At 37.5% G+C, this 13,281-nt stretch overlaps 1 protein-coding gene across 3 annotated transcripts in view; it reads left to right on the forward strand.

Annotated features, from left to right (window-relative positions):
- The first annotated feature begins 212 nt into the window (after nucleotides 1-212).
- unc5c (unc-5 netrin receptor C) overlaps nucleotides 213-13,281 on the forward strand; it is a 189,477-nt gene continuing 176,408 nt past the window's right edge. For all 3 annotated transcript variants that reach the window (XM_038296806.1, XM_038296807.1, XM_038296809.1), the window contains exon 1: nucleotides 213-804. In XM_038296806.1, coding sequence (XP_038152734.1) covers nucleotides 687-804 — 118 coding nt within the window. In that variant the 5' untranslated portion in view covers nucleotides 213-686. The remainder of the gene's footprint in view (nucleotides 805-13,281) is intronic.

The following is a 13,281-nucleotide window of genomic DNA, read 5'->3' on the forward strand; positions in this document are numbered from 1 at the left end:
AATAATGAGTTTATTATTTTAATTATTATTTTTACAGTAGCATATTAAGAAAAAAATTTTTTTTCGTTGAGGAGTTATACAAAATAATCCATCTTCTTTACACACCCCAATTTATTTTGACCTTTCCTGCAATATCCCAACCTTGCATTAGTCATGTATTTGTTACACAGCCCCCATTCCTCGCTGCTGTCCAGCCCAGGTTTTGATACAGCGCCGCCACTCGCCGGAGCGCCTGGATTGGCTGAAGGAGAAAGGTAGCCCGCAGAGACGGCTTCTTCCCCGGGTTCAGTCCCGTCAGTGAGACTCACATGCAGTAAAGCTTCGTCTGAGCGCATGTGGACTTCGATTTGGAGAGGGAGCATGAATTTACCTTCAAGGCATCGATCCACACATCAGAGCAAATCTGGTGAACCACTAAGAGGAAAATCAAACGGAGTCAGGTTTTAAGACAACATCCTCTCTAACGGAGAACGATGCGCCCACATCTTAGTCTATAAACTGTCACATGTTTGTGAGGAAACAAAACAAACAATCAGTGCGCAGGAGATTTCTTCTGCAGGGCTACGCCGTGCGCTCTGGGTTGTGGAGGTTGATACCTGGACGGAAACGCAGCGCGCAGAAGGAGAAAAGCGCGTTGGAGAGACATTTCCTCAGAGTTGCCTCAGAGCGCAGTTTGACTCCTCATCATGGGCTGCGGCGCACAGGCTGACAGAGGCTGGAGAAGAGTGCCGAGATTCCCCCCGGAGATGCCGAAGGTTTCCTGGCTTCTGCTCTTTCTGCTGCTGGATGTAGGATTTGCTCAAGGTAAAGTTTGGGGCTTATTTCTTAAACTGCGGACATGACTATGCTGCTGCTTTAAGTTTTACTCGCGCTTGTAGCTTCGCCGGGGTTGGAACGGGAAACCCCGAAGTCCAATGAATGGAAATCATCCTGTAACCTACAGCGCGCATCTTTTGGGCTCCAAGTTACAAAGTAGAATCCACCTCTAATCTACGTGGTAGTTTAGTGCGTACTGGTAGATTTAGTGTAACTGGAAAAATATGTAAATATTGATTTTAACTTTATTGGATCAAAACTGAATAGGGATTGGCTGATTTTACTGTGATTCGTTTTAATAAAAAGTAACAGATTGTGGGGGAAAAAAAAGAAACAAAACAAAATATTGTTTTTTTTAAGTCTTGAAAACTTCCACCATCTTCAATGTTCCAAAAGGGATCACCAAATATGTACTTTGAGGCCCTAAAATAAAAGCAGGGGAACTTTAGGAGCATTTGCTTTGCTGCAAAAAAAATTTGGATTGACTCACAATCCTGTAATTAAATCACTCTTTCAATAGAAATACTTGCTTTTTTCGTTGTTTTCTATTTTTATTTTAAAGCAATAAAACATAGGGAAAAAATGAAAAAAGATTGAAATCGGCATATCAAAGTTTAAGCAAAAAATAGGAAATTAATAAAAACAAGAAAAAAAATACAAAAACTTCTTGTCTGCTTACATCTGACCAGATTGGACCAAGTTGAACCAATATCATCAGCCCTGATCAGACATATGTAGGTCAAATACTGAAATTCTGAAATATCTATTTATATGGATATATTTGTATATACTTAAAATGTCTGTGTACTTATATGAAAAAAAGCTCATATAAATTATTTTTAGATAATTTCATCATTAAAATTTTCCAATTGTGGTCAATCTTGTTTGACCCATTTTTTTCACTTATATTTAGAATATCTTTATAGATGCAAGTTGTTACACTCTATAATCAGAAATGCGTTTTTTATTTTTCACCAAACATCTTTCCAAAAATCTAATGTATTCTGCCTCTGCTTGTAGAAACCTAAAATACTATTGTTTTCTTTTACAACACTTTCCATTGATTGATTTGTCATGCAGACTGCAGTAGCTGTCAGTTACAGAACAAAAGCAAAGCTCAAAAACTTGAAGGCTTTTACTTAATTCTCTTTCTAGTCAGTGAAATTACCTGTCAAAGGGCAGCGAAAATGGAGCATCTGTTTGATGGTTAATTGTTTAAAACCTGTCTGTGCATGTTAAAGTACTGTTCTTGAATATAGTTAGGTGGTCTGTATACTATATGTGTGTTTTTTACTGTATTAAACGTCTGCGGCCTTTGAGAGCAGTAGGCTACAAGGTTATATTGGCAGCCCTGGCACTTATCTTGTTTCAGGGATTAGGGTCTGTGAGCAACCTTATCTAGCTTCTCCAAATTGTTATCTCACTCCTACATTGTTAATGAGCAAAATGGGGTTGGAAAAAGGGCGAGGAAGAACAAAACACAGACCAGAAGCACCTTCTGAAGGGCAGGATGAGATGACATAATACTCTGTCCTAAACCCCGGAGAGCTCAGTGTCATTGACTGGATGGGAATACGAACAAGGTTCCTCTCTGTCCATTAAGAAGTCGATACAGCAGGAGAACATTGTCTGAGCTTAATTAATGGGCTTAGCTATTTTGGGGCACTGATGAGCTGTACACATTTCCAAATCGCTCGAGAGATGCTTCTTCAGTGTGAAACTACTCGTGATTAAAGTGGCTCACTTACAGACGCTTACTTCCAACACAGTTCTGATTCAGGATGTTTTTTTTTTGTGTGTTATCTGAACATATCCTCTGCCTCTCTTTATATTTCTTTCATTTTTTATACTTTCTTTAAGAGATTTAACTCACCTACAGTTTGTTTTCATTGGCTTTAGTCTTGCCAAAGAATACAAGTTGAGAAAAGTGTCCGAGAGACTTCTGGGACAGTTGCTTAAATGGAAATCTCTGAAGAGATTTGTACCTGAGAGTATCTGCTGCATGTCTGTTTGTTAGTGTAATGCAAAAAGTAATTTTCCTTTAAATGTTTTGAGTTGAGAGTATAAGACGTTCTTCATGTAAGTTTTGAACTGTGAAAACTGTTTGATTTTGATTAGACAAAGAAAATCCAATTTGAAGTGTTTTCATACTTGATTTCTTTTCATTTCCATGCCTGACCTTAAAGTTGACATTTATGTAGTGCCTCTCTCTGTTAGCCACTGGATACAGGGGTGCTGAGGGCCATCCTGGGATTAGTTCAGTTTTTCCATATGGCTGCTCTTATGCCTTCCTGCTTCTCTCACACCCTGCTCCTCTATCCTTCCAGAATATGTGTCCTCTGAGGATTCTTTATAGAGGGGAAAGTTAAAGGATATTTGATACATATACGGATTATAAACCATCATGACTCAGTGCGCTGTGAGGCTTAGCTATTTACCGCAGATGACAATCCAGTTTAGAAAAATCTGGGTGCTGCAAGGAGTAAATGGGGATGGTATTTTCATCATTATTATTCTAACAGGCTTCCCTGGAGCCTGACAAACTTGCTCCCTTTGGTCTACTAACATTACAATCATTGCAGCCATTTTTTAAAAGCTGTGCATATGCACAATAAGCACATTGTGTGCAAGGAGCATAAGTTATAACCCATCCCACCACCCCCCCATCCCAGTGAGCTGACCGATGTGACAGATTTAAATTCAATAAATTACATGTAACCTAAGAATTTAATGTAACTGATGTAAGTAGGGATTAGGTTCGCAGCCTGTGCAGGTTATATATGAGAGCTGGAGAGAGGTTGTGCGATCAGTTTGGCTCTGACGGGGCAGAACTACATGCTGGTTGCTAGCTAAGCCACAGATGGAGCGTGGTAGCGAGCGATAATTACTGTGAAAAGTGGCTGCTGAGCTTGCTTCCCTGCTCCACTTGATGTCATACACTATTGTTATGAAAGCAAAAAATATAGATGTGTGCTATTTTAGGGAAAGGACAAGTTCTGTGCTCCTGTGGGCAAGGGAACCATGTGGTTCGCTGATGTAGTGGAATACTGTGGCAGCCATGTTGACAGTTGGCTTCAGTGAGGTTTAGTGCTGCACATCTGTTTGAAACCAAATTTTCTGTTTTCTGACGGTTTTTTTTGGCAGTAGTGGTTTTCTTTCATTAGCTGGACAGAAAGAAAGGTAGAGAGACACAGGAAAGACATTCAGTAAAATCTACCTATGTATAAAGTGCCTGCTCCCCCACCTAGCCATGAATTAACCCAAATTTTAGTTTTACCTGTTACTGTAAATCAGTTTTATTTTTTATTATTTCATCTGCCACTACTTTGATTTTTTTCCCCTCACAAACTTCATTTTGACAACCCTATTTAAAAATAAAATTTCAACCGACTTGAATATATATTGCCCTTAAAACCAAAATTGATTCACATGATAAAATCACCAAAGTAAAATTCTCATCAGCTTTACAAACACTCATAAAAGAAAACTTGACCCATCTGCAAAACGTCAGTTACAAGCAGCTCTCTCTTAGTTTCCTTTAGTTTAGCCTTTCGGTAAGCTTTTAGAAATTCAATGTTTTCTTCACATCTTACTAATACTGAACACAGCTAAAAGGAAAGCTTCTTCCCTCAATAGCAGGTTCTGCATTGAAGAGTGTTGTTGCCAGTCTGACTTGGTCATGCTTTTTGGGATTCTTGTACTGATCAGAAAAGATAGATTTTCTAAAGGGCTTGTCTGCTGTCAGGCACAGTCGAGGTTAAACATATTGGATTACACAGATTCTTACAGTTATAATGATTTATTATATACCTTGTTTTTTTTTTTTTGTCTTTTGATTGTGACTCGCATGCTACACAAAGAAACTAGAAACTAGATTTCCCATCAATAAAATTGGGTATTGATTTTTATGTAACTGAGCTGAACTCTGTCAGTCAGGGGAAATATTACCCAAGTTAGTATTTACTCTTGTTATGAGCAAGGAAAAAGTCTAGTAGCCCAGTTCTATCCAGCTGACTATCCAGGGCAGTGCTTTTTTTCATTAAAAATGTCAAATCTTGAAAAACCTGATTTCCTGATACCTAAAAAAAGATCATGACCAGCTGAGAACAATTGTAAAGTGAATGTGTGAAAAAACACAGTAGTTTCAAGACAAACTTAAACTTAAAACAGCCTTAACTGTTCAACGCTAGGTGAGCATTACCGCCACCAACTGGTATGGAGTGTGGACCACATGACAAAAAAACAAAAAAACAAAAAAAAAAACTATATCCTATTATACAACCTAATCTGTTTCAAAAATTCCAATATAACCCGATATCCTCTGCTTCCTGATTCCTTTTGCAATAAATTGACAATGTCAAGTTTGATTTTTATGTTACTAAGTTTCCTTATTAACCTGTTTCTCTTTATCCAATAACTGTTCAAGTTAAAATTCCAAACAGAGGTAAACGGTAACTCTGTACAGGTGTGGAGTAATCAGCTAACAGGATGCAGGTGTTAATCCAAAAAAAAAACCTGGACCATGAAAACAAACATTTGCTTAACCTGAAGAATAGATTGTGCTTACTCAAATAGCTGAAAACACTTAGGCCCCGTTCACACGAAGTCAAACCCTGGCCTAAATTCACAAATCTTTCACCAAACCAGCCTCTCATCCATACGAAGCCGGCGTTTCGGGGGTCTGTAAACAATCTTTTTTTTATTAAGCCTTCAGAGTGGGAAGATTTTGAAACGCCGTTTTCGCGTTTCCATCTTTAAGCTCTGACTGCATTTTTTTTTTTTTACACGCATGCGTCATAGCGTCGCCTCTAAACACGCATGCGCGACACAGTATCACAACAACAATGGTGCCATACTGTGTTCAATGGTTGCTGCTCATGCTACTCACCCTGCTGTCGGGCTTACAACTGAATCTTCTTCTTCTGGAATATCTCCAGGAAGAACAGAGCAAAATTCGACGACATAGTTCAGCACCTGAATTTGACTGAACCACGAAAATGGACCCGCAGGGCCATTTTCCGGTTTTCCGGTTTGGTTGTTGTATAAATATTACTGCGCATGCCCAACATTTCGTTGCCTGTTTTCGCCTATTTTTGCTTTGGCACCACAGCGCCACTTACAGGCCTGGCATACATTTTGCAGCGTTTTCGTGCATTCATGTGGTCGATCACATTTATTTTACGTCTCCGTCTTTAAGACAAACGTTCTGGAAAATATTAGCGTTTCGTGTTCGATTTGACTTTGTGTGGATGGGGCCTTAGTATGACCTGAAAGCATCACAAATAAATATTTATGGGGTGTAAAACTACTAGATCTACTATGAATAAAAGCAACGACTAAGAGAGGCTAAAGTCTCATTGTGGAGGTGCAGATGATTATTAGAAAAACATTTTTTTCCTTACTGCTGAATTTCAATAATTACAAACCCTTGCTTATGTTTACACGTTTCCTTCACATTGGAAAGCCCTTTTTCTGACTTATTTTTCATCTTTTATACCAAGAATAAAGGACGTACAATGACATTTGGAGAAGTGACCATCAGATTTTTATGGAAGACTTCTGATCTTGAAATTCTGTCGGTCTATTCTTGATACTGATGGTAGCCTTCCAGTTTCTCTTTAGGAGCTGTAACATATGAAAGCATTGTAAATCATTTTTGCTAGCCTGTATGCTGTAAGTTATCATTAATCTTTTATTGTAAGTCATAGACAGCACTGCACTGTGCATCTGCTGTAAAACAAAATTTCTACTCATATTAAACATAAAAATGATTACATTTTACATTTTAATCAGTCTTTAGTGTCTACCATACAATAAGCGATCAGAGTGTTAACCTTGATTAATGGAAGCATACTCATGTTAGAGCTGCGCTCCTCCTACATGACCTTTTAGGAATAGAATTGTTGTTAAAACTGACTGCCCTCCATAGCTACACCACATTGCCACTCTCGGCAGCTAGAGGATGCATTTCTAAAATATATATATATATATTATATATAATATTCACTAGTGTAGAGTTGCCTTATCCTGACAATTTGCTACATTTGTAAAAGCCAGTAAGTGTAAGTCTGCTTCTTGATTAAATACATTTAATTGCTCCCACAAGGTGAATCAGCATATCCTTGTTTTGTAGTGGCACACAAAACATTTATTTGGTGCCTTATCAGTTTTATATCCCAGAGTAATCACCTTCCACAAAAACACTCTTGAGCCCAATCCTGATCCAAATCCAGGTTTCTGTTCTTTTCATCTTCAGACAAGGGTTTTCCTGGTCTATTTTTTCTGGCTCTGCCATTTCGTTAACCACTAAAAAGTGTCCTATAATTGCATGGTTGGGAGTGTGGCTGTTGATAACAATTGGCTTACATTTGACTACCATAAAGCTGTTTGTCTTACTGTGACAATGAGAACTGCTAATGGTTTGGTAGCATAGAAAGTTGCAAGTGTGATTTTCCTACTAGAGAACCTGATAAACTATACAGCCTGATAAACCGGCAACATGTTTTAATAAATTGTTGTAATAAAATGTTTTTTATTTTGCTTAGTAACAGCTTCCACACTGAAGAGAGTTGTTGTTACTAAGTAACAACAACTCTCATTTTTTTTTTTTCTAGTCACTACATCTCTTATGATTTATTTCAACATTATGATAAATTTTCCATTCTAGTAACCACACAAAATTTTGAATTCAGGTTATTTATCTCCATTGTGCCGAAAAGATGACTCTTCCAGGAACCAGGCCACCTCTTTTCCAAGGTTGCCATGCAATGTTTCTGTGACATTTTTATTTGCTTCTCTTATATGGTGATGCTGTGAAGCAGCTAAACCTGACCAGTGAAGGGTATAATAGAAAATCAGAAAACTCTTGTTCTTTCCAAAACAGCACTGAAAAAACAAAATAGGTGAGATGAAGCGGGTTGTAAGGGTGCAAATAAAGGACAGAAAGGTGAGCAATGAAGAGGAGAGAGAGCTGGTGGCAGAGGCAGGGAGAGGAAAAGGTGAAAGCAGTCGGACAGGAAAGGAGAGTGTCATTAATCTCCCTGTGTGACACTCTCAACTACAGGGGAGCTTCACACTGCAACATTCACTTCTATTAGCAGTCCATTAGTAGAGCTCGGCACAAGTAGCAGCGCTTGACAGGTAGGCCTGTGCCAGATTGGCTGACCTGTGTGCCTTGACAACGCATATTGCATCTGAATTGTGTGGAAGTGTGTGTGTGGGAAGTCAAAGTGCACCATAGGGCAGAAATTATCTTGACATATTGTTGCAAGTTTTGCCTTTTCGGCTATGGGAAGGAAATGAAAATAATTGTTTAAAAGGTCCCGCTTTCAATTACACTACTCAGTGAGATGGGAGATAATGATTCTAACAATGATGGGGATGGTGGGGGCCTGATTCCCTACCTGCGATTTTTGCCTTTGCTGCAAAAGGGCTCTTCAAAGTTGAGATGATGCATTAGAGGCGCAGCCATTTCTCATTCAAAGCCTTGCATTGCCTCTTAGTATTTCAGGAACCCTTTGATTATAGGATTGTAGGCAAGGGGAAGGGGTGTGGGGCTGTGGACCACTGTTCCTGCTCTAGATCCTCTGTTCGTTTATGATTAGAGATCAGAGCAGGCAGTCAGAAAATCTGGGGTTGGTGGGGGTAATGGAGAGGAGGATGGAGCCAAAGGGGGAGAGAGAAGTGATTACGAGTTAAGTGGCCCTTCTCATGCCATTATAAGCAGCAGGGCTGACAGAGCACATCATGAGTGAGAATAAGTACACACTCCACTTCTGCCCTTTAATTTGGCGTCCTGGCCTCTCGCCTGGTGTTCAACCGCTAACGTCCACCTACATTTTTCTGTCCCTAATTGGAAATAAGCCACGTGTCTTTACCAGCACAGCTATATACAGGTGAATACATAAACTGAGAACCTAAGGCCCAAATTTAGAATGCTAAATTCTGTCTTTACCTTCTATATGTTCCTCATATAATTGTGCAATATTCACATAGTTTCATTCTCAAAGCACTAATCATTGTCATTTCCCCCAATGCTTTCCTTCACTTTCATGCTCAGACAAGTTTTGAATTAAACCTAAAGAGAATTAAAGAGGCTTCTCTTACATCACTTTTTTGCTGAGGGTCATCAGAAGTAGCTCTATAAGTAGATTTAGTAGCCATCACAGTGATGTTATTTCCCTGTCGTCCTTTAGCTGAGCTACACACCCCAGCATGTAGCATGGAACAACCTTGGTAACTATTTCTGTAAATAGGATGCAGGGGCCAAATGTGGCATGGAGAGATAAGTAACCTCGCATGAAATACCTGCTCCTGATGTGGTTTCAACATCAGTTTATTCAGATTTTCAATTTTTATGATGAAAATTACACCAATACAAGTCAGATAAATACAAATTGTCTGACTAACTTAACTTTTCTGATAAATATCTGAAAAATATCTGATGATTAAAAGTTTGTTTTTTTAATATCAAACTATTTGAAGCCATTTGCCATTGCCTATGTCAGGGATTTTTCAAAACTGCAATCCAAACATTTTACTTTGTTTTGTTTTTTTCCATTTCCAACATGTTCATTAAACATAATGCGTTTTTATCCAAATACACAACTATCTACCTTCACGACAGGATGGTGATGTAAATTACAGCATCTGATATTGTTTGTCCTTGTAATTTTTGCACAAAAACTTTGTTATAGAGTCTTGGTGACACAAAGATACCCCTTTTATTCTAAGCAGCTTTGGGGATCTATTACCTCCCCACACTATTATACTAACCCTCCTTGCTTGAGTAGCAATGTTGTCTTGCCTTTTCTGTTTTTTAGAGTGAAAAAAGGAAGTAATGGATTCATGATTTAAAGAGACTTAAGATATCTTTGAATTGTAATCAAATTAAAAAGGAAAAACATACATTGTTAATCGTTATAAATTAGCATCAATGTTTTTGAAAGAAAATGTGACAATTGTAAACGTTGGATTTGTTTTACTTGCATATTTTCATGTAAGAATATTTGGCCACAGGAAAAACTGAATGTATTTTAGGCAAGTGTATCGTTTATGCATGGTAATTTTACAGGTTCTGTAAATGTTTGGATCACAACTGTTTCCCTGGTTGATGTTAAAATGTTGCTCTTATGAAAGTCCCATTTTTACCTGTCATTTTTGAGTTTTGCCAACAAATCTGCACTTAGAGCTCAACATGAATGTAGTTTAAGCTAATGTTTCTATTGTGATTAGGAGGACATACATGTCGTCATTTCCTGATGCTCTCATTAATGCCACCATCAAGGGACATTAGTGCTAAATTTATGATAAACATTTACTCTTCTTGAGAAAGTCCTACAGTACAGAGGCAGTAATGAGATGATCTCAGAGGTGATTCATCACACCTGAGTCATTGACACAGCATGAAGTTACCTGAATTATGATGTTTGTATAGAAATCCATCCTTTCCTTTGGATATGAAACACAGCTACGATGCTTTGTTCAAATCTGACATTGTAAAGACACTAAACCCATTTTCTTTGCTTTCTGCTGCTTTGTGCTCCAATAAAGAGGTTTATTTGTGAATGTAAAGCGAATATAGGACAAAATATTTTATATAAAAAACTATGTTCCTCTGCATTAATGTAATCAGAATTAATTTTGATAAAGATCTTCATATTTTGTTATTCTACTTCCTCAAATGTGTCCTTCATCTTAGATATTTTCAGAAGCCTCTAGGTTTCCATTTGCTGCTCCCTCTGCTTCTAGAGGGTTGTGGTCTTTATATGTCAGCAGAACAGAGAGAAAAGGGGTTGAGGTGGGGGGAAGGGGGGTAAGTAAGTAAGGGAGTGCTCGTGGGACCCCCTTGTCCCGGCTGAAATATGAGAGCAGGAGACCAAACGCTCCCCATTTCCTGTCTCCACTTTATCAGCATCTTGCTCTGTGTTATTTCTACACTCTTAAAGCTTCTGATGAAAGTCTTGCCACAGACAAATGTTTGTGCCTCCTTGCTTTTTACAGGGCTCAAATGAGATACTTTATCCTCCCCCTTTTCCCTCTTTCATTCTCTTTTTGCTTCATTCCTGTGTCTGCTCTTGAGAATCCCACAAGTGAAGTTCAGAGTCTCTGGTTTACATTATGGTTGCTTAAAGATGGGCTTGGGATGCCTTAAAAGACAATGATTGTCGTTCTTCTGAAGGAATACACTTTTACAAGACTTTGGGGGAAGAGCTTGAGGAAAAATAGCCTTTGTTGAGTTAACTATATTTCTGCTGACTATAATTACTTCCACCTACGTAAAGGTCAGCGATACATCGCAAATGAGAAAGCATTCTTCTTTCGGCATCTTTGACAGTCAGCACTGTTTAATCACTTATTTTTATCCTAGCTAATGTCAGATCTTAATGTACGGTGCATAGGTTTTCATACTCTTGAAGCCTTCCAGAGTTTTCTATAAGTGAACTTTGAATTCATTTCAATTCAGTTTATTTATATAGCACCAATTCACAACACATACCTGAAAGACATCAACACACTTTGGTGTTTTTCATTAGGAATTTATACAATCAAACGCCACAAACCAGTGCATAATTGTAAAATGGAAGGAAAATGATACCTGGTTTTCAATATGCTTTGCAAAAAAAAATTTGGTAGTGTTGCAACTTTAGTATTTACTCCCCTCAAGGCAAGGCCAGTTTATTTAAATAGCACAATTAAGTACAAAGACAATTCAAAGTGCTTTACATTAATAAAACAATGAAATAGAAGGAAAATAAAAGCAGAATTAAACAAAGTAAATATAAATATAAAAAAAATGATAAAAGCACACAATAAACAAAATTCAAACAATTGGACCACAAACTTTGACTTAAAAGAACTCAGGCTTCAAGCACTTTTACAGTATTCTGGGAGTTTGTTCCAGATAAGTGGAACAAAGTAACTCAGTGCTGTTTTTCTTTTTCTTTTTTCTTTTCTTTTTTTACAATAGTATCCTAGAATGAAATCAACTGCAGTAATAGCCATTCTTTGTAAAAAGAGGAAATGAGAAACCATCTTCTTAAACTAGCAAGCCAGGCAAGGAGAGCATTAGTCAGACAAATAGACAGGAGAGGCAGGTCTTGATGAAATGCAGAGAGATAAATCTCGGGTTAAGTAATGTGTTTACGGAACACCTTCACAAATCTGGCTATTATGGTTGATTAACAGGAAGAAAACCATTGTTGAATGAAAACCAGATGTTCTGTTTACTATTTCCCACAACCCCTGTAGGCAACAGAGCAATTATGCGTAAGGTGATTGGAGGTGAAGACCAAATGTAAAAATTTTTGCCTGCATGCAAAACAAGATATGTGGCAGAAAACTGCATGTCACCTCCTCCTGAAAACACCAGCTCTGCAGCTAAACGTGGTTTAAAGCAGAATTATGCTTTTCAACAGGAGACACAAGAGGTGTAAGACAACCAGGTTTTCTTCCAGTCTCAAAGATTCAAGACTGTGTTAGAGGAAGGGCTGAAATAATTAATCAGATTAATCTGATAAATCGATTATTGAAATAATCGTCAACTAGTTTAGTAATCTATTCATTGTTAACTGGTGTATAGAGACTCTAAAACATGCCTTTAACTGGCAGAGGAACCCATTTAGAGCAGTAATTCAATTAAAATTGTAAAAGAATATATAAAATTTTGAATTTTAGAACAAGACATAACATTTTCGTCTGTCAATATGCTCTGTCCAGAACTCCTCAAGTCGAAAAGTTTTACTTTTACCTGGTTTTATTTTGTAAAACATCTTTAAGGAACCTTTCGCTATTCGATTATTAATCAATTAATTGAAAAAATAATCAACAGATTAATTGATTTGCAAAATAATTGTTAGTTGCAGCTCTGGTTAGAGGTTTACCTTCTTAGAGAATAGTATTGCTGCACATACAGTCAAAGCTACAAATAAATCATTTTAATTGAAGAATATTTTGTTAAGACTGCAACAGCTTTAACTAAGGTTTTGATATGTTGCAATGAAAAATGAATAAAACTTATAGTCTCTAGATTGTTATATCAGGTTGAAACGTACTGTTCACCCCCACAAAGAAAATAGAAATAAATTGCAATAAATAGTAATATTAGAAGCTGACTAAAGGAGGATAAATGCAACTAAAAGTGGATGTCTGTTTTTTTTTTTTTTCATTTTGAAAACTAAACATTATATACCTTAAAATTCTCTAAAAGTTTTGTTGGTCTGCAACACATTTCCCGGAAAAAAACGATTTAAGGTGTATAAACACTTGCATACTTTTCTATTTGTTTAAGAAAATGACTCCTTTGTGTGCATGCCTCATGTTTTTCAGCATGCTTAGGTTTGCTCAATAATAACCGGGTTTGAAAGGGGTCTGCTTTAGAGAAATCTGAACACCAGATCATTCTTCCTCGCAAAATCAATCTTTCTCATAATTCCCCACATTTTTCTTCCATCTGTTATCTACCGA

This window comes from Cyprinodon tularosa, unplaced genomic scaffold (assembly GCF_016077235.1).
Source record: "Cyprinodon tularosa strain WSP-4 unplaced genomic scaffold, ASM1607723v1 ctg378, whole genome shotgun sequence".
Taxonomy (NCBI): Eukaryota; Metazoa; Chordata; class Actinopteri; order Cyprinodontiformes; family Cyprinodontidae; genus Cyprinodon; species Cyprinodon tularosa.